The following is a 21,871-nucleotide window of genomic DNA, read 5'->3' on the forward strand; positions in this document are numbered from 1 at the left end:
GTGGTCTAACTGGAAGGATCCTCAAAGAAACTTTGTCTGAGGTGGTTCTAGACCTAACCCTTGTGTGTACTTGCCAGTATGGGGTCTAGTTCTGTCTGTCACCCACATCAGCCTACACTGGTAGTTGCAATTGCTGGGCCAGTACTGTCTCCTGCACTGTCTCTTATGTAAATCAATGGATGCTGTGGCTCAGCCCAACCCTGCCCACACAAACTCAGCCCTCAGGTACACCAGTGGGAACTATAGCCTAGTCAGAGCAAACCCCAATAATCCCATTGGCCTCTACGGCCATACCATCCTGAACACGCCTGATCTCAGAGCAAACTCCAATAATCCCCAGTAGGCCCACTCCTAACCCTGGTTCCTATGCTTGCCGTATGTGTAGGAGACTGATCCAGTCTATTCCATATCCCATTCAGCTCTCATACATATCAGTGGGTATTGGCGCCTAGGTCAACCCAACTGACCTCATTATCGAGCTCATGCTCAATCATTTGGTGCTACTGCCTGTCTAGCTAGGCCCTCCCCCAGCAGTGGTTCTCATGCTCACCAGTGGGAGCTGCAAACCATCAGAGAGATGCCCACAGATTCCCTATGGGGCCCACTTCGAGTCCTGGATCTTGCATTCTCCAGGTGGCTTCTCAGGCTAGCTTGACAGGATTTGCCCCCAGTCTAATACTTGCTAGTAGATGCTGTGGCAAAGCCCAACTGGCCTACACCTACTCTAGCTCATGCATGCACCAGTGAATACAGTCAGTTATCCCAGCCTGGCTCTCTCCTGAACCCAGCCCAAATGCAGGCCAACAGGCATTGTAATGCTGCCAAGCCTGGTCCGTCTTCAGTCCCAGTTCTCATGTTCACCAGAGGAACCAGTGGCCCAGCAGGGCACCCCATGCTACCCCTCTACTGGGTTTGCCCCATCCTCTTCCCCCACTACTCCCAACCCAGGTCTCACTTGTGCTGGTGGGTGCTGTGGCCCAGTCTAGCATGGCCCACCTCACCTCCACATTTGTTGGTGGGTGCTTTAGCTTGGCCTGGACGAGCCCATCCTGCCTCCAGATCTAGCTCTTGCTGGCGGGTGCAACCAGACCAGCCAGCCCTCAGGCTCAGCCCTAATGTGAACTGGCCAGTGTTGCAGCCTGACCCAGCCTGTCCTGGTTCTCTGATCTGCTAGTATGTTATGAACTGGCCCAGCCTGACCCACCCCCAGATATGACCCATGTGTGTACTGACGGATACTATAACCTGTCCTGGTCGGGGTTGCTCCCACCCTTGGTTCTTGTGCTCACCGGCAGGGACTGCATCCTGAGAGAGGAGTTCCCCAAGTTCCTCTATCAGTTCTCCTCTCAGTGGCAGATCATGCACATACCAGTGGGTCCTTAGCCCAGAGTGGGTTAGTCCATCTCCTGTCCTGGCAGGAACAGTGGCCTCTGACAAAGGTCTGGGAGACTGTAAGAGGTGAATTACGGTAGAAAGTTCTGCAACCCACATGTGCTTTTTCATCTGAGTGCCTGAATGTGTGTTGAAGACTGACTGCTATAAAAAAAGATTTTTACACTCACTATATAAATAGGACATTTGGGTTATTTTGTGGTTGTCCCATTGTGTGCATTCTGTTGTCTGTGAGGATCCAACTTCTGACAAAAGATTTTTTCACATTCATTGCATTTTGTGAATTCCATGCCCCTTGGGGCTTGAATTTCAAGAGAATGTTTTTCCACTGTCACTGCATTCACAAGGTTTCCTCTCTATGAACTTTCTGATGACTAATAAGGGCCAACCTCTGGTGAAAAGCTTTTCCATCCTCATGTCATTCAAAAGGCTTCTCTTGTGCGTGAATTCTCTGGAGTACTATGAGGTATGGCTTCCAGTAAAGCACTTTTCTACACTCGTTCCATTCGTAAGATTGTGTGAATTCTTTGATTTCTACTGCAGTCTGATTCCAGTAAGTGTGTGAGTGTGTGTGCATGTGTGTTTCACATTCAGTGTGCACATGGGGCTTCTCTCCTCTGTGGGCCTTGGAACATGCCATGGCAAAGCTGCTGTGGAACAGAATTGGTCATCATCCTGGAATTGTGTTTCCTCAGCTGCCCCTCAACATATAGACACTTAATTTGAAAACTGTGCTCTGACAGCATTTTCTATGCCCAGTGGCCATGGGTAATCATTTTCGTTCTATTGACAGCTATTCACTGAAATCTTACTAATCTCCTAGGCTCGTTGAAAATATAGTTACATTCTCTTTCCTATTTTCCTTGATATTCTTGCATCATTTCTGTTGACTGGCTGAAATATCTTTTTTTTTTCATTTAAAATAAGGAAATTATATTCATGTTTTAAAATAATATTTGGTGTAGCACAAAAATGATTATTTTTACTACTACAGTGTTAAAAATGGCACACACTTCTAAATGGGGCACTGTGGTCAATTGGTTGATTCCCTTCAGTTACTTTTCCTCTTAGATTTTTATTAAATATCACAATGAATATAAAGCCTGAAATTATTTTGGTGAAATTATTTTGAAATATATTTATTGAATGATTATTTTAATATCAAAGCATAAGTTTTGTTCAAAGTTGTATTATCATTTAGTGTGTTACATCAGTTCCTAGGCAGTTTTTGTCTCTTAAGAGAGCAGACGTTTACAGCAATAAAGATTAGAAACTTGTACTTCTAAATATTAAATTTATCTTCAATAAATTTAAATGCAATTACCTTTGTATCTATTTTCAGAATGGAATCCCCGCGCTAATAAATCTCTTGACATTAAACATAGAAAATGTGCTAATAAATGTAATGAACTGCATCCGGGTATCATGTATAAAGAATGAAATCAATCAGAGAGCAGTGAGAGACCATAATGGGATCCAGCATCTCATCAGATTTCTGAGTTCTGATTCAGGTGAGTCTCTATCTCAGTATTATCTGAAAAAGGAACTAGAACTATCCATTGCAGCAAATCCAGGCTTGTATTTATCCTGGCTGAACAGGTGTCCTGGATTTGTTTTCTAATGGATCTAGATATTTGTAATGTCGTTTAAATATCAGGAACACTTACATCTAAAATGCTGAATTTATAAAAGGAATTGACTCTCAAAAAAAAAAAAAGGAATTGACTCTCAAGGGCAACCTAAAATCATTTGAAAGACGTTTAATGACCCATGTGTATAAATGAAAACATTGGCATGAATAATGAAAAGAGTGCAAATCTGCCCACAGTAGATGTCTTCATATGTGAAGAGTACTCAGACTAGTGATTTGTAGCTATAATGCAAGTCACAGCACAATCTCAGCTTCAACTGTCCTAGAGCTGCCACAAATATCTGGGAGTGACCTGGCATATGAGTTTATCTCTGTGTCTCTGTTCTCTGTTGGTTAGAAAACAAACATATATAAATAGATAAATAAAGACAGAGATATGGTTACATTTATTGATCTAGAATAGATAAATAGATCAAACCAGTTTGATACTATATCAAAATCTGTAAATCCAAATGAAAGGATACAGAAACTCATTTTTTTCTGTATGTTTTACAAAGAACAGATACAACTGGTAACTAAGCATATAGGAAAAATTCTAGTTAAAACTAGAAAATAAAGACATTTTTGTCTGTCCAGTTAGCACAGTTTGAGTACTTAAGGTGATCACATGGCTATCCAAAGAGCCATAGTAACATTGGTACTGTTAAACTCAGATTGTGGGATTATTATTACTATTATTATTCTTGAAAATAAATTGATTGTCGTGTGCTAAGTTATTCCAGTAATTCCCGAGACTCTCTTTTAAAGGAAAAGAAGAGAAAAAGAAAAAGGAAACATATAAGTAGGAAATACTTTATATGTCAACAGCATTTCTCTTGAAACTTTAAACCAGTGAAAAGTTGGAAAGAGCATGTATTTTCAAAGTATGGATGGCAAAGAAAACATGATACATTAATGAAATATCTAGAAGATAATGATCATAAATGGGCAAGGTTGTATTGGTGAATAAAATGCAGAATATTACCTCTGCAGGGTTAACTCTAGTCTCTAATTAAATAAACCCAGCTTCATAAGATAAGGGTGACATTGAAACATTTGTGCTTGGATGATGATTCTGGATGATTCTGTGCATTTTCTACAAACCCAATTTTATTATATGGTGAACTAGTGATATGCTGTTTTTGCTATTATAACATGTAAAAGAGTATCTATATTGTTCTTAAATTCATTTGAAGATGTGTTGAAAGCCGTGTCTTCTGCTACAATTGCCGAGGTTGGGCGTGACAATAAGGACATTCAGAATGCTATAGTTGCAGAAGGCGCCATCAATCCTCTGGTTGCTCTTTTTAAAGGGACACAACTTAGTGTCCAAGTGAAAGGTGCAGAGGCTGTGGAATCATTGGCAAGTTTTAACCCTCATATACAGAAAGCATTCCTGGAAAGAAAATTAACAAAATACCTTCTAAAACTCCTAAAGGTAAATATTACGTGATTTCTGGTCATTTTCTTTTTTATTTTTTTCTTTTATCAAAATTTATTTTATTATTTTATGATGCAGTTCCATAGGCTCCAGGATTTCTCCTATTCCCTTCCTTAATCCTCTCTCTCCCACTGACTTCCCCTATGTTGATAGTATAATCCTTAAACAACCATCACAATTCCATCATTCTGCTATCTAAATGTATCCTGCAGAGAGTCCAGCATCCTCTTGTCAAGAATCAGTTGACTGTTTCATTGGGAGTCCATCTGTGATTTGGAAGTAGAGATGCACACTGCATTGTATCCTCACATCTGGATATGATAGTCTCTATTACACAGTTACTATACATCCTCTTGTACACACTGGGATCCCATGTGGGTGCCAGTTCATGTTCCATCTGCTCCACTTAATGAAAAAACAAAAATCCACAACAGGGAGAAAAATAGAAAAATTTTATAACAACATGAAGTTAAATAACATATTACTGCATGCTGTTTTTATTTTAAATTCTTCAAAAAAGTTTTTGTCTTATTCACTGACTTATAGGTCATACAATAGCATTGTTTGCTTCAATAAGGTTTCTTATTTCTTTCTTCATTTCTTTTTTTATTAAAGACTTATTTTTATTGGAAAGGCATATTTAAGTGAGAAAGGGAGTCAGAAACATCTTTCATCTACTGATTCACTCCCCAAGTGGCTGAATTGGCCAAAGCTGAGCCTATCCCAAGCCAGGAGCCAGGAGCTTCTTCTTGGTCACCCACATGAATGCAGGGTCCCAGGGCTTTGGAACATTCTCTGCTGCTTTCCCAAGCCATACGCAGGGAGCTGGGTCAGAATTGAAACAACTGGGACATGGATGTTTTTGTATGAGATGCTGCACTTGGAGATGGAGGGTAAGCTAGTCGAGCCTTTGCATTGGTTCTTTGTCATTTCTTAAACCTTTCTTCTTATTTATTTTATTTATATATATGTTTATAGATTAATGATTTTTATTGGAAAGACAGATTTATAGAGGGAAGGAGATACAGAGAGAAAGATCTTCCTTCTGATGGTTCATTCCTCAAGTAGTCTCAGTTACCAGAGCTAAGCTAATCTGAAGCAGGAGCCTGGTCTCCCACATGGGTGCAGAGTCCCAAGGCTCTGGGCCATCCTCTGCTGCTTTCCCAGGACACCAGCAGGGAGCTGGATGAGAAGTGGAGCAGATGGAACATGAACTGGCACCCACATGGGATCCCAGTGTGTACAAGGAAAGATTTAGGTGCTAGGCTACCAAATAGTGTCCCCCTGGTGATTTTTCTTACATGGTTATTCTACTGTGAAGTTTGTCATGTAAATAGTGTCAGGTAAATATTTGTCAAACTAAAACAACTTTTGGAATGAACATTTTGTAAAATGTCCATTATTAGAGTGTTCCATAAATGTTCACCGAACGAATGGCCCCTTTTCTTTAAATAGGCCTTTCAAATTGATGTTAAAGAACAAGGGGCAATGACGCTGTGGGCCTTGGCAGGACAATCACTGAAACAACAAAAACATATGGCAGAACAGATCGGCTACAACCTTATAATAAGTATGCTTTTGTCATCATCAGCTAAAATGCAGTATGTTGGTAAGTCGTATTTTCATACGTTAATCTACATAATGGAGAACAAGGTACTGATGTGTCATATATGTCTGTTACTTTTCTTTACCAGGAGGTGAAGCAGTGATCGCTCTAAGTAAGGACAGCAGGATGCATCAAAATCAAATATGTGAAGGGAATGGGATTGCACCATTGGTTCGCCTATTAAAAATTAATAGATTGACTGAAGGCACCCTTCTCAGTGTCATCAGGGCAGTGGGCTCCATCTGCATTGGTGTGTATGCTTATTCTCAAGTCCTTACATATCTATGAGAAAGAGAAGTCAAATTTTTTCTCTCTGTTACCCCTTTTGGAATATATATTTTTTTAAAATTTTATTTTTATTGGAAGGTCAGATACACAGAGAGAAGAAGAGACAGGAAGATTTTCCGTCCATTGATTCACTCCCCAGGCGGCCACTATGGCTGGAGCTGAGCCAATCTGAAGCCAGGAGCCAGGAGCTTCCTCCGAGTCTCGCCCAGGCAGGTGCAGAGTCCCAAAGCTTTGGGCCATTCTTGACTACTTTCTCATCACAAGCAGAGAGCTGGATGAGAAGCAGGGCCGCCAGGATTAGAACCAGTGCCCATATGGGATCCCAGCGCATGCAAGGCAAGGACTTTAGTCAATAGAATACTGTGCCAGGCCCTAGAATAATTTTTTGTCTCCAAAACTTTGGTGAGTAAAAATGGAGTAATTAAGAATTTTCTTTTTGGTTTGTTCTTAAACTCTGGCTAAAAACAAAAAAAAGATGGCCTCTGTTAATTTTATTTTAAATGAATATCAGTTTTTCAGTCTCAGAGGAAAATATAAATTGTGTTTTTGAATTTAAGAAAGAGTTTCCAATAGGGAGCATAAAATTTTCAATTCTAGTCTCTTTTTGTAGTGATTCTTTGTTTATAAAGGGGCTTTTCATTGCAATGCAATTGTTGTTGCAGTACCTTAGTGATGTTGTGGAATTGCCAGTTTTAAAAAAAACCCTACCAAATATTAACAATCGCGTTTACTTTGGATCTCATAAATTCAGGTGGCAGATTATAGAATGCTGCTTCCAAATGGAGGGAGAAAATTAATCATTCTTTCTAGATCCTTCTGTTTCCTCAAAAATAGTCCTGCTGAATGAAGTACCTGGGCATTGGTTCCAATATTTTCCTCCTTTCTTGCAGTAAGCTACTAGCAGATACTCACCAGATACTCCAAGACAATGTGTTCAAGACACTGGCATTTCCTTCCTTAGCTGTAGGCTGCTGCTAACTATAGGCAATCCCCAAAATTCTTATAAATGATTATATATAAAGTCCCTTCCCAACCACACACAATGTACTTCTTACTAGTTTAAAGTTGTCCACACCATTCTGAGATGTGAGAGCAGAGCAGGGTTGGAAAGTGTTCTCTTTTCTTTCCATTGTCCCCAGTTCGTTCCCAAGTCCCCAGATAGTAATATTTTGGTAGTGTCACTAAATTGTTCCCTGAGAGACTCATTTTTAAAATATTTTTATTTGGGGCCAGCACGATAGCATAGGGGTTAAAGTCCTCGCCTTGAACACACTGGGATCCCATATGGGCGCCTGTTTTAATCCTGGCAGCTCCACTTCCCATCCAGCTCCCTGCTTGTGGCCTGGGAAAGCAGTCAAGGACAGCCCAAAGCTTTGGGACCCTGCACCCACGTGGGAGTTCTGAAAGAGCTCCTGGCTCCTGGCTTCGAACTGGCTCAGCTCCAGCCATTGCGGCCACTTGGGGAGTGAACCATCAGATGGAAGATCTTCCTCTCTGTGCCTCCTCCTTTCTGTATGTCTGCCTTTCCAACAAAAATAAATAAATCTTAAAAATATGTGTGTTTTTAGTTATACAAACTCACTGGATATGCATTATGGCATTCTTGACAAAAGAGCAGAATGAAAGCTGTATTTGTCTACCAGCCAGAGATCACTTGAGTTCCTCTATTGAGACTAGTCCTGCAATTAAAAATATTAGAGTATAAAGGGGAAGATTTGGATGATCTTTTTAGTAAATTTATGGAATCTAGAAATTTTAACTTAGTGATTTACTCTGTCCTTTTACATAGAAATAAACTTTTCATGGAAAACAAAAGCAAATAAAAACTTATGTTCCTAATATATAGCATTTCTTCAATAATGGTAGCTTCTATTATTATTTCTTGATGACACAGCATTTATAATTTGACTGTGTCTATTAGAAAGCTATCCACAATTCTGAGAAATAATCCCCTAGTTATTCACTTAGTATTTTAGAAAAATTAATTCAGATCTATTAAGATGGTATCTATATAACATTTTATTAGTAATTTCTTGACCATATTATTATATAATACTTTGTCAAGCAGAAATATCCAGCCACGTGTGTCGTTTACAGGGTGGAAGGCATATTACCTTGTGGACATGTGCACTTTTTTGACAGGTGTAGCCAACACAAACAACCCTGTGAGTCAGCAGTTTGTTGTGGAGGAGAACGCACTTCCTGTGCTCATCCAACTGCTAAGAAATCACCCGTCTCCTAACATCAAGGTACATGTAAAGGTTTACATTTTTTTATATATAGTAGAAATTAAACAACATAATACCTCTTTAAGAACTTGCACAGACGCAATGATTCTTTAATTTCTTTTTGCTTTTCTCATGGTTCAACACTGAAAAGATTTTCTATGAGTTATTGAAGAGTCATTCACTCTTTTTTTAAAAAGATTTATTATATTTTTATTGGAAAATCAGATATACAGAGAGGAGGAGAGACAGAGTGAAAGATCTTCCATCCAATGACTCACTCCCCAAGCGAGCGCAACAACCAGTGCTACACTGATCTGAAGCCAGGAGCTAGGAACTTCTTCCAGGTCTCCCACATGGGTGCAGGGTCCCAAGGCTTTGGGCCATCCTCAACTGCTTTCCCAGGCCACAAGCAGGGAGCTGGATGGGAAGTGGAGCTGCCGGGATTAGGACCGAAGCCTATATGGGATCCCAGTGCTTTCAAGGTGAGGACTTTAGCCATTAGGCCACTGTGCTGGGCCCAAGTCATTCACTGTTTCACTTACTCTAGTAACTTAACTTCATACTTACTCTAGTAGCTTAACTTCATAATCATACTTTTCAGATTCCTAAATAATTTTAGGAATGCACTGAGCACCATTTAAAACATATCTGTTAAACTCCAGTAATATAAAAGAATCATCTTTCTGATGGGCTTCTACATATTAAATGACTCCAGAATTAGAGTTAAAAGGAGTTTTTAAAAAACTGTGTTAAACTAAATTTTAGCTATTGTTCACTGAGTTCCAAGCTGTCATGAAATGTCTATTGTAGATGAACACTCTAGAATAGTTTTAAAACTAAAGCTTACAGCTCAGTGATCAATAACTTACATGAAATTTAGTTTTTGGACCCAGCATAATAGTATAGTGGTTAAAGTCCTTGCCTTGTACACCGGGATCCCATATGGGCATCTGTTCTAATCCCAGCAGCCCACTTCCCATCCAGCTCCCTGCCCATGGCCTGGGAAAGCAGGCGAGGACGACCCAGAGCTTTGGGACCCTGCACCTGCATGGGAGACCCAGAAGAGGCTCTGGGCTCCTGGCTTCAGATTGGCTCAGCTCCAGCCACAGTGGCTACTTGGGAAGTGATTCATTGGACGGAAGATCTTTCTCTGTCTCTCCTCCTCTCTGTTTATCCATCCTCCCAATAAAAATAAATAAATCTTTTTTAAAAATTAGCTTTTAAGTCATTCCAGGAAAATTTTAAGAATTAGATGCAGAAATGATATGACTGTGCAGGTGGCCTAGCCCTCCTCACACAACACGCACCCTTGGCTCCAGCCCCCTCTCTTTGCCCACGTGGCCTCCCCTGCACCTCTGTGTTGTCTCCCACGTAAGACAGGAACGTTCTCCCAGCTGCGGCAGACTACCGGAGACATTCCTGAGGGAGCTGCAAGTTCCGCTCTTTCAATTCTAGTCAGGGAATTAGACTCAAAGAATCACATTTAAGCAAATTTTATAGTATCTTTCTCAAAGGTATCCTACATAAATGTATCTATTATGAAATAATGTGATTTGATTAAGTATGAGTGAAAAATAATTTCTAAAAATTACACACTTAGGTGGAAGTAGCATTTTCGTTGGCATGCATTGTTCTAGGGAATGAGGCACTGCAGAATGAATTACAAGAGAAAGAAGGATTTAAATATTCTGATGTCCTTTATCTTCTTCACTCAACAGATAAGGTAATGTCTTTTCAAAATATTAGATCTCATTAGCAAAAAAAATTTTTTGGATCATGGCAACATTCAAAATGTCTTATAAAAGAAATGTAAAATATCTCTTTGTAACTCATTTGACAGTAATGATGTGATAATTCAGCTCTGTATTTTTCATACTTGTTAACATTTCATCTTTAAAATACTGTTTTTGGGCCCAGCTTGGTAGCCTAGTGGCTAAAGCCTTGCCTTGCATGAGCCAGGATCCCATATTGGTGCCAGTTCTAATCCTGGTGGCCTTGCTTCCCATTCAGCTCCCTACTTGTGGCCTGGGAAAGCAGTCAAGGACAGCCCAAAGCCTTGGACCCTGCACCCACGTGGGAGACTCGGAAGAGGCTCTGGGCTCCTGGCTTCAGATTGGTTTAGCTTCAGCTGTTGTGGCCACTTGGGGAGTGAATCATCGGACAGAAGCTTCCTCTCTGCCTCTCCTCCTCTCTTCCTCTTTGTATATTTGACTTTCCAATAAAGATAAAATAAATCTTTAAAAAAATTTTGCTATTTTAATGTTTGGCAATGTGCTTAAAAACAAACTTCTTCTGTCCTGGGTCTAACCTTTCACCTAATTTTATGCTCCTTCCATCTTGAGCCATCAGTTCTTACCCATTGCTCTGAAGCAATGCTTCTGAAACTGTCTTTTTTAAAGTGTCAAATGGCGCAGCAGCCAGAGCTAAGGCCAGTCCAAAACCAGCAGCCAGGAACTTCTTCTAGGTATCCCACATGGGTACCAGATCCCAAGGCATTGGGCCATTCTCCGCTGCTTTTCCAGGCCATTTAGCAGAGAGCTGGATGGGAAGTGAAGCAGCTGGGACACGAACCAGCACCCATATGGGATGCTGGTGCTTGCTGGTAGAGTAGAGCCACAACACCAGCCCCTCTGGTATATTTTTCATTTGCCAACCAGAACAGTAACATTGATACAGTAGCATTAAATACCTGCAGATTTATTTAATTTTTGCCAGTTTTTTTCATCAATTTCCATTTTCTTTCTCTGAACCTAACCCAGGATGCCTCACTGCATGTGCTTTTCATGGTTTTAGTGTCAGGTTTGTGAATCTCAGATCCATGCCATTTATTTTAGAGATGGTCCCTCAATTTGACTTTGTTAATGTTTTCCTTGTGACTAAGTTGAGGTTGTGTATTTTGACAAGGATGTTACAGTAGTGATTTGGTCGTCTTCATTCATCTTCCTAGTGGCGTCACATCCAGGGTAACTAATGTTGATAAGTAATATTGCTGGCAGTGTAAACTTAGATTATTTGATTAAACTACTGCCTGTCATGTTTCTGCACTGTAAAAGCACAATTTTTTTTTCTTTTTTTAGCTAACAGGTATCTTAAGGTGATACACCTTGAAATTATGCAAATAATCTGTTTTGCATTAGACTTTTGTTCTGGCATCCAATGATGTGTAAATTAAGTGGAAGGGATAGCCAGGTGGTATAGCACACTAATCCTCCCCCTGCAGCTCAGGCATCCCCCCAAGTGTGCTGATTTGAGTCCCAGCTGTTCCATGTCTGACTTGGCTCCCTCCTTATGGCCTGGAAAGCAGAGGAAGTTGGCCCCAGCCTTGAGCCCTTGCATCCACATAGGAGACCCAGAAGAAGCTCCTGGTTTTCAGCTTCCAACCAATTCAGCACTGCTTATTGTGGCCATTTGGGAAATGAACCAGCAGATGGAAGATTTCTCTCTGTTTTTCCCTCTCTCTCTCTCTAACCCTTTCAAGTAAAAATAAAATAACTCTTTAAAAAAAATCTAAGTGACATATGGGTTAATCTGATTTTTAATAAATTATCCTTTTTCTTTCATATTGACTAACTAATATTCAATGTTCAGGAAGGGTAATCCCCATTAAATGTTTTCTTCTCACTTTCTAATTTCCGTTCTCCGTGATTTTGTGCCTCTGTCACCAGTCCTTGGCCTACCCTTTGAAATACTACTGCTCTGGAAAAATGGGAGTTTTTACCTGCAGTGCCTTAGGCACTCAGGGACGAAAACTGTCAGTTCTATTTCCCTCAGCTCTAGGAGATTTTTCAGGGATAAAAACAGACTGGCTGAGAGGGATAAAGTCACATTCATTTTTAAAAATTTTAAATTTTACGAGATGAAAAGAGAAATGCTGCTGAAAGAAACATGAGGGATAACAACCTGAGGATACCAAATTCATGTCTGACCGACCGTCCCAGGCAGTTTCATGCCCTGTACTCCGTGCCTTTCAAGGTTTACCCTCGACACCCTCATCCTCACATCTGAATTTTGTCTTTCTTTTTCCATACGTATATATTCCATTCTAATTTTCTCTCCCTCCCAGTCTGTTACTACCTGTTTCATTCTGAATCCATAGTGGAATCATATGAAGTAAATTCTTGTATATCTGTTCCATTACATGTAGGGAATATTAGAGAACTAGAGGCTTTAAAAAATAAACTGAAGGATTTGTCTGTTTTAGCCAAAAATTTTTGTCTGCTTTTGGCCAGGTGACCACGTCACAAAGGTAGAGTAAACGTTTTCTACGGTTTCCTAAACGCTTACTAAGTTTCTCTCTTAGTACTTGCCCCAAAAAAGCCTGTTGGTAATCTTGGGGCTGAAGAGAAAGTACTAAGCTAGTGTAGTCCTTAATTAAACCTATACTGGGAGACTTCTTGTAGAAATGAGAGGGATGTTTAATAACTAAATGTATTACTGAGTACATAAATGTCTTATGAGTAATGATAGGAATGAAATAAAAATTAAACCAGCAAATCCAGATTTTGGAGCCACTGAACTACACTTATCTATTCCAGACCCAAGTGTACTATTTTAAAATATGCCGATAATCTACATTATTATGATAATTGTATAATGCATACCATGCTAAATAATTGAAATTTTAATTTATCATTTCTACTTTGGAATGTTGAAGTAAAAATACAATTAAAAAAATGAGAACTAGGTCCTGGCGTGCTAGCCTAGTAGCTAAAGTCCTCATCTCACACATGTTGGGATCCCATATGGGAGCTAGTTCATGTCCTTGCCATCCCGCCTCCCATCCAGCTCACTATTTGTGGCCTGGGAAAGCAGTCGAGGACAGGCCAAAGATTTGGGATCCTGCACCCACATGGGAGACCTGGGAGAAGCTCCTGGTTCCTGGCTTTGGATTGGTTCAGTTCCCGCCCTTGCAGCCACTTGAGGAGTGAACCAGCGGACAGAAGGCCTTTCTCTGTCTCTCCTTCTTTCTGTATATTTGACTTTCCAATAAAAAAATAAACAAATAAATCTTTAAAAGCAATGAGAACTAAATGAAAATGCTGAGCTTTTTGTAGGTATTTCCCAATATGATCAATAATCAACTGTTAAAATATTTTCTCCTTTCTCCCTGTCATTAAAATCTAGTGCTCCATTTTATCACTCTAATAACATTCTGGAATAACTCTTTATTTTCTTATGTACTAGCAATGTTATATTTTACAGCCAGTGATAGAATGCAATATAATTTAATGCTCAGGAATTCAAAAGTTCTCAAACTGAGTAATATGATAAAAGAAGTATGTTAAAAATGATACATGGTTCTCTTGTTTCCAGGATATTCGCCTAAGAGCAGGCCATGCATTAAGCCTTTTTGCCTTCAATAATCGCTTTCAACAGTACTTAATATTGGAAAGTGGAACAATGACCATTTCCATTTTTGAACCTTTTCTTCAATCAACAGTGGAAACTGAGAGGGCAATGGCAGCATTTCAGGTATTCAAAGTCAGTAATGTCTGCTTAGTGAAAACTTGAACATTGCAAAAATATGGGAAAATATTTACAAAATGCTTTGTGTAGCAGTCCCTCTGCCACATAAAAACTCTCCTGTGGATGTCCTCACCTATATAGAATTTTTACTAGTTTCAAGGAGTGTATGCCTTCATACTTTATCTGATTATAACAACCTCATTGCCTCCATATTACCAGGAACTAGAAAAAGAAACTAGTTAGCATGCCAGACATGCTATGTCTGTGTAGTTGGTCAACCAACTCTTCAAACCTGTAACAACTGTGCATATCTTTGTTCTTTTTAGTCTTCTTCTCTTTCTTCATATCATATACTATGGTCTTTAGGAAAAATATTCTCTAATACTACCAGGATGTAGTTGTGAACATTGTAGGAATAATATGATCTGTTATGATCAGATAGAAACAAGCTCTCTCTGCCACCACTAACTCTTCTTCTTCCACCAAATATCACCTTTATCCTCTTCAGATGTACATAAAAAGACAGTCGTAACTGAGTGCAAAATGTTTAATGATTCTGGGTTTTTGTTTATTTTCCTTTAGATTATTGTATTAGCAAAAGTCATTATAGATGTGGATCATATTACCTTGACTGCAAGAGGTGTTACTATTTTAGTTGATAGTCTGTATTCGCTTCAGCCCAGTACTATTGTCTTGACAGGTAAGAAATTATAATAACAACCAATAGTGAAATCATAGATTTGCTACCCTGTTACACAGTTTGATAAGTGAAATAATGAACACATATTGATACATGGAGCTCCATAGTAGGTCTATGAGGAACCACAGGCATATTAACTTTGAAAACAGTGTTGGGGTTCCGTGAATCTGAGCAAGACTCCAAGGCGAGTGAGATCATTTTATTGTCTAATCCAAGGGGCAATCTCTTGCCATAAGCAAGAAATGCCCCGAATGAAATAATCGTGGGGTTTTGTAAGAATTGAAAGCTATGGGCCCAGCACAGTGGCCTAGCGGCTAAAGTCCTCACCTTGAACGCGCCAGGATCCCATATGGGCACCGGTTCTAATCCCAGCAGCTCCACTTCCCATCCAGCTCCCTGCCTGTGGCCTGGGAAAGCAGTTGAGGACGGCCCAAAGCTTTGGGATCCTGCACCCGTGTGGGAGACCCGAAAGAAGTTCCTGGATCCTGGCTTCAGATCAGCATAGCATCGGCCGTTGTGTTCACTTGGGGAGTGAATCATTGGATGGAAGATCTTCCTCTCTGTCTCTCCTCCTCTGTATATCTGACTTTCCAATAAAATCAATAAATAAATCTTTAAAACAAAAAAAAATTGAAAGCTACGTGACAGTGAGCAAATACATGATTAGGGGCTAACAGTGTCACAAAACAGAAAGCATAGGCTTGGGGTCCTGATCATATCACTTCAATGAAGACAATAACAAAAATAGCATGCCTCGAAGGTAGCTGTCTTTCCCACAAATCCAAAAACTCTGAGATTCTCCCTATTTCCTGCCTACCTCCTGGTCTTTTTGGAAGCAGGTGCTTTGCTCCTAACTGGATGCAGGTGTCTTTTTGGAGATCCCAGACTTCCAGGAGAACAGTCACCTTTACAATTAACCCTTTCAACGGGTTATTTTTTGAACCTGTAAGTACATTTTTGTAGAACATAAAATGAGCTCTCGGCTATGAACTACCAATAACAAAAAGGCATATTTACTCTGACATACCTTTGTCTGGTTTCCTTCTTGACAGATGCACACATTTTTCTAGTATTTAGGGTTCCTTTGCATGGCTGTATAATATAGTCCACCGCCCCAAAGGTCAACAGAGTTCCTGACACATTTTCTGCTAATTGTGTAACTGGATATACTCAGGAGTTAGTGGGTGATCAATAGTAGTTAACTGTATTACTGTGAAAGCAACATAAAACAGTGTCAGAATGATAGTGATAAATAACTAAGGTATTTTAAAAAATGAGGTGGATCACTGAAGGCATCAAAGTAAACTTCATTTGCCTCCCACAGAATTATGTTTCAATGAAGTTTATGAATTATCTGTGTAGCAAGGAAGGAAAAATCAAATGAATGAAAACTTACTGATGAGAACTAGCTAGGGAAAAAAACATCTTAAACAAGTTCTGTAATGTATTTTCATTTATGTAGCATTATTAATACATTGTCACAGTAATTCTATGAGAAATAATTGTGGTAGGTTTAAATTTATTCCACACTCTTGTGTGCAAGCAATTCTGTATTATACTAGCATTCAAATCTTAATTTCCCAAAGCTGAGGAGAATTGAATCTCAAAAATTGTTAAACTTCTTCTGTACTCCGTTACCAGACTCATATGCAACTCCAGGGTCATGTGTATGTCAGGGGTATCCCAGGCAATGCAGGACGCACAGGCGACAGGTGCAGTGTAAAGTAATTGATGTGTTTAGTGTGCCAGGTGACATGGCTCCCAGGAAAGGCCAGAAAGACTCATAAATTTTGCAGAGAATGAAATTTCATTTGCCTTGGGTCAAGTTTTCCTACATGTATCACTTAGCTATTCTCCATTAAAAGTTCTTGCTTCCTCTTCTGTTGCTAAAGTAATAACTTTTAAAACTCTAAAAAAGCAAACAAACAAACACCCTGGAGTGGAGTCCAGATAAGTCCGGGCAGAGGCAAGGGTGTCTGAATCTCACATGACTATGGCTGGGAGAATCCATGCAAGTACAGGCTTCCTGTTAGGGATCCTAGCTCCCTGTCTACCACTCACACAAGGTGGGTAAATCCTGGGCTTGCCCAAGCCCCAGGTCTGAGAATTTTCTCTGTCCACATGCTATGGGCAAATCTTGGACAGCTCTGGGAGTGCTCAGGACCATGGCCCTGCCTACTGCTGCCTTGGGGTGGGTGGAGTCCAGGTAAGTCAGGTAAGAGGTGCTGGTATCTGGATCTCCCAGCCATGTGGAACCCACACAGAGCCACTGGCAAATGCCAAGGTGAGGTGGGCCATGCCAGACCCAGGGAAGGAGGAAGAAAACCCGGTAAGGGCTCTGTGGGGCAATCCCCTGCTGGATTACCACTTCCACTGATGAGCGTGAGAGATGGAATGGTGGCAAATCAGATTGGTTAGGGCTACAACTAGCCAGCTGCCTTCATGTGAGCTGGAGCAGGGAAAAGCTTGGCTGGGTTGACTGTTCCTACTGGTGCATGCATAAGCCAGAGTGAGTGTGGGTTGGTTGGGCTTTGCTGCAGCATCAACTGGCACATGCTGGCACGAGAGGCAAATTCTGTCAAATTAAACTGCAGAACCACCTGGAGAGTGCAAGCTCCAGGAGTGGGAGTGGGCCCATTAGGGAAACAGTGTGCACCTCCTTCTTGGGTTGCTACTCTGACTATTGAGCATAAGAACCAGGACTGGGGCAGGCATGACTAGACAGAGAATGGTATCTGCTGGCATGTGTTTGGGCTGGATAATGGGGCTGGTGAGTTGAACTAGGTTTCAATGCCCATTGAATGGGAAGTGGGAGAGCTGAATGGGATGTGGGACAGATTGGACCAGTCTCCTGTACATATTGGCAGGCTTGAGAATCACCTTTTTAAAATGCCATTTTCAAATAAACAAAATCATAGCATATCCATTTATATAAATAACAGGCTCTTTTTTCTTAATTTGTAGGGAATTTAATAGCCAGCCTGGCTCATTCTAGAGCTGGTATTCCAGAAGCATTCACCACATTAGGAACAATCCAACGGCTCTGTTACCATTTGCACTCAATACGAGAAGAGGTAAAAAAAAAAAAATTCTAAACATATGCTAAAAAATATTGTGGTTTTTCTCATTCTGTATAATAATTTCTCCACAAACTGACTGATGCTCCTAACTCAAACGAATTCCCTTTTAAAAATAATAAGTATTTTTTAATCTTTTTATTAACATGTAATATTTGTACATTGTTATGGGGGTAGGGTGCAGTATTTCAACACATACTTTAATTTTACCAGGCTGGGCAGAACATATACTCAGCATAAATTGATCAAGCAAGGCAACTACCTTTCCATTTTCTTGTGAGTGTGGATCTTACCAGCTCCTCTCTTTCAGTTCTTTGTACAGCATCTAATATATAATTATGAACTATACTACACTAAAGCTAGCTACTTCCGTTTGTTTTTTGGTACTCATTATCCAACCTGCTTCAATCCTCTTGCCCCTACCTCCTCAGACTTTGGTAATCACTCTTCTAAGTGCCTGACATATAGAGGGCTGGGTGAGGCTGAAGCCAGTAACCATGACTCCCATCGCAATCTCTCACGTGGCTGACAGAGTCTCAAACACTTGAGTCATCTTCTGCTACATCTCAACATGTATTAGTATGAAGCATAATTGGAAGTTTTGAGACTCAAATTGGCGCTATGTATGATATGGGATGTGGTTGTACCAAGACGTGGCTTAACCTATACCACAACGTCTGCTTCCCCTGGATTAGAAACCTTAAGAAAATCTTAAAAACAAAACCAAAAAACAAAACTTGTTCATTCTTTATTTAGGTCCGTACAGCTTGCTCTTGTGCCCTTGGCTACTTAACTTACAATGCAAATGCTTTCCGCATCCTACTGAGGGAGTGCAGGAATAAACCCAATCAGTTCCTTCGTTTAACAAATAACATCAACAGAGATGCAAATATTAACCCAGCATTTTTAAAGGAATTTCAAATACAACAAACAGTGGGACTTCCTTCTCTGAGGTATTGTGCCTTTAACTGAAGTTGCAGTTGTGAAATCCTTGACAGAAGTGACTTTTAAGATTGTTTAATCCCAAGCAAAGTATGACAGAATTAGGCCTTGATATGAGAATATCCTCTGGATACTGGAGGGGAAACTTCTAATATCTGTTGTCAAACTCTGTTTTCATTCCAACTCACTACCCGAATGGAGGGTGCAGCCAGGAAACAAATCAGGTCTCGGAGATCCTGTCTAGCCTGGATTGTTAATTTTTTTGGGAGACTAGTAACCTGCACATCTGATCTAGGAAACGGTTTTTAAGTAAACAGGGTTCATTTGAGAATTCTGAGACAGTCTGGAAACATTACCAGGAGGTCTTCAGGGCTTGATACAAGACTAAACCAACCCCAGCCCTTCTACTCTGGGTGGAAATGGGGCTAACTCAGACCTGCTGGTTGAAGTTAGCGTGAAGTCTGCCAGCCATTTACTCACAAGACTTTTGCCTCCATGTTGCAGTTGCATCATGAAGGTAAGTCTGGAAAAATGGAAAATCCACATGTAGGTAACCCAAGCACATATATGTTGTTAACTTTACAGTATTGGAAGAGAAAAAGGGGTCTAGGAGTGTAACATGGCTTTATAAATCAATTTTTAGTGTAGAGAAAGATGGATCTATTTTTAGAGCCAACTTAAGTTTTAATTCTTTGAAGAATCGAAAATCCAAACTAATGCCTTTATTTTATAAATAATGTAAGTCAATCCCATAATCAGTTCATATTGGCAGCCCTGTAGAAGTTAGGAAAATGTTCTTTTTTCAAAACCTTGTCAAATATCTCTTCTTGCTGTCATTTCAAGCAGAATCAAAGTTTCAAATATCTGGATTGAGTAAATGAGTGACTACACAAAAAGTATCTATAGGTCACATATATGAAAAGGGTCATTAAGCACAGAACATGTTACCTGAAAGAAATCTTAATTTTTTTCTGGATACATTATGTCTTTGCTTATTTATTTTATTAAAATCTTTCCCTTTTAGTTTGGAAAAGAATGGAGGACCATCCATAATTCCCGTCTTTAAGAAAGGTAATTAATTTTTTATTTCTGAGATACTGTGTAGCCCTGGCACTTGATAATTCCATGTTCCATGTCAAAAAGTTTGAAATGTACAGGCTACCAAAAAGGTTTACTTGCAAACTCTCCTTTTGTAAACCCAAATACCTAAGACACATTCCCATTTGTAAGGTCATCTCTACTAGTACCATTTGACTGGATCCTTTTTCACTTTTTTTTTCTCTAGCCATGCATAGAAATAACACCAGGTAATGGTGACTTCAAATATAGTTGTATTGTTGTCTGTTTCATTACAAGTTATCTATCTATAAATTCTGAGGGTAGAAATATTTTTCCATTACTATTTTGTGCAGTTTTTACCCTGGCTGGTAGATGACAATTATGTGACCTAAATCTGAGAAGACTACAGCTTGTAGTTTCTAATGTTACTCATTCTCTCCTATTATACATACAACAGGAAACAAATTCTTATTAATGTCATGTATTTGATGGGTACTTGCTCATGTGTACTTAGAGTAGGACCAAGTATAGTCAGAATCAAGGAGAGAACCATTTGAAGTCACTAGTGGTTTTCCGATGTCACAGGAAGGAGAATAGGGAGAAATATAATTTTATTTATTTACTTTAAAGATTTATTTATTTATTGGAAAGTCAGATATACAGAGAGGAGGAGAGACAAAGAGGAAGATCTTCCATCCGATGATTCACTCCCCAAGTGAGCGCAATGGCCAATGCTATGCTGATCCGAAGCCAGGATCCAGGAACTTCTTCCAGGTCTTCCACATCGGTGCAGGATCCCAAAGCCTTGGGCCGTCCTCCACTGCTTTCTCAGGCCACAAGCAGGGAGCTGGATGGGAAGTGGAGCTGCCAGGATTAGAACCGGCGCCCATATGGGATCCTGGCGCGTTCAAGGCAAGGACTTTAGCTGCTAGGCCATGCTGCTGGGCCCTATAATTTTATTTATTCAAGGCGTATCTGAGGGAAGCTAGATATGAGTATCAGTAGAGGCTGTGTGAAGGTATTTCGGAAAGTTTAATTGCTCACAAAGAAACTTATCTTCTAATTCCATTTTTCCATGAATTTTTGTGGTAGTCTCATATTTCGGAATATTTTAGAGAGAATACCCAGTTTTTCCTATATCTTCTTTCATGAAAGAATTAATAAACAAATGATTAGTCATTTCTGCTTTTTTTCTTCACTACTTTCTGAGCCAAACATTTTGCCATTAATTGTATAATGAAGTTTTACCAGGTTTATGGTAATCTTAAGGAAAAGTGAAGACATATAGCAAGCCTCTGATAAAACTCATTTTATTCTATGTCAAGTCTGTCATTTCAAAATGCCTTTTGCATTATCTTTTGGTATTAAGATACCTCTTGCTTAAATGATATTTGTTATTTTATTAGTGACAGTTTGGCATAATAAAAAGTTGACACATTATATTTTGACCTTTTCTGTTACCTAAAAAAGTCTGGAAGCTAATTGATCTTTTAGTATGTTTTAGTTCTTCAAAGAAGACAAAACTACACAGAACTAGAAGTAATGATATTATACCATGGGCAGACAGCTTAAGGGACATTTAATTGTGCCTCTTTAATTTTTAGGAAAAGAACACCGAAGAAAAGCAAAACCTAAAATTCAACCAAGAGATTCTTTGACTTTAATACCTCCTGTAACTAACTTAATGGGACTCTTCAAAACATCAGAAAACGCTGATGTTCCCCTTAGTATACTTTCTTTTTCATCTGCACTTTCATCGGATATCATAAACATATCAAGACCAAGAATAGTGTGCTTGAACAAACTTGGGAAAAACATACAGAAAGTCAACTCAGAGCCTTCAGAAAGCTAATAAAAGCACTTGAGTATGAGAGCAATCTTTTACTAATTTTTTAAATTATGGTAAATATATGTAATCAGTCTTTTTGAGTGTCTTTTCATATCAATTTAATCATCATAAATAGAATTTCTTGAAAATGTCTAATATTTACCATCAGACCAGAATTAATGGTTTCAAAATATATGAATTCTGAAATTAAGAA

The 21,871-nt window shown here is 39.5% G+C and overlaps 1 protein-coding gene across 1 annotated transcript in view; it reads left to right on the plus strand.

Moving 5' to 3' along the window:
- Window positions 1-21,740, plus strand: part of ANKAR (ankyrin and armadillo repeat containing) — a 49,158-nt gene extending 27,418 nt beyond the window's left edge. Inside the window, exons 13-24 of the mRNA XM_040971850.1 lie at window positions 2,735-2,903; window positions 4,219-4,460; window positions 5,919-6,072; window positions 6,158-6,319; window positions 8,500-8,606; window positions 10,186-10,308; window positions 13,899-14,057; window positions 14,634-14,751; window positions 17,716-17,825; window positions 18,585-18,781; window positions 19,795-19,841; window positions 21,434-21,740. Coding sequence (XP_040827784.1) covers window positions 2,735-2,903; window positions 4,219-4,460; window positions 5,919-6,072; window positions 6,158-6,319; window positions 8,500-8,606; window positions 10,186-10,308; window positions 13,899-14,057; window positions 14,634-14,751; window positions 17,716-17,825; window positions 18,585-18,781; window positions 19,795-19,841; window positions 21,434-21,681 — 1,836 coding nt within the window. The 3' untranslated portion in view covers window positions 21,682-21,740. The remainder of the gene's footprint in view (window positions 1-2,734; window positions 2,904-4,218; window positions 4,461-5,918; window positions 6,073-6,157; window positions 6,320-8,499; window positions 8,607-10,185; window positions 10,309-13,898; window positions 14,058-14,633; window positions 14,752-17,715; window positions 17,826-18,584; window positions 18,782-19,794; window positions 19,842-21,433) is intronic.
- The last annotated feature ends 131 nt before the right edge of the window (window positions 21,741-21,871 follow it).

Source organism: Ochotona curzoniae, unplaced genomic scaffold (assembly GCF_017591425.1).
Source record: "Ochotona curzoniae isolate NIBS_2020 unplaced genomic scaffold, NIBS_Ocur_1.0 contig_2210, whole genome shotgun sequence".
NCBI classification, from domain to species: Eukaryota; Metazoa; Chordata; class Mammalia; order Lagomorpha; family Ochotonidae; genus Ochotona; species Ochotona curzoniae.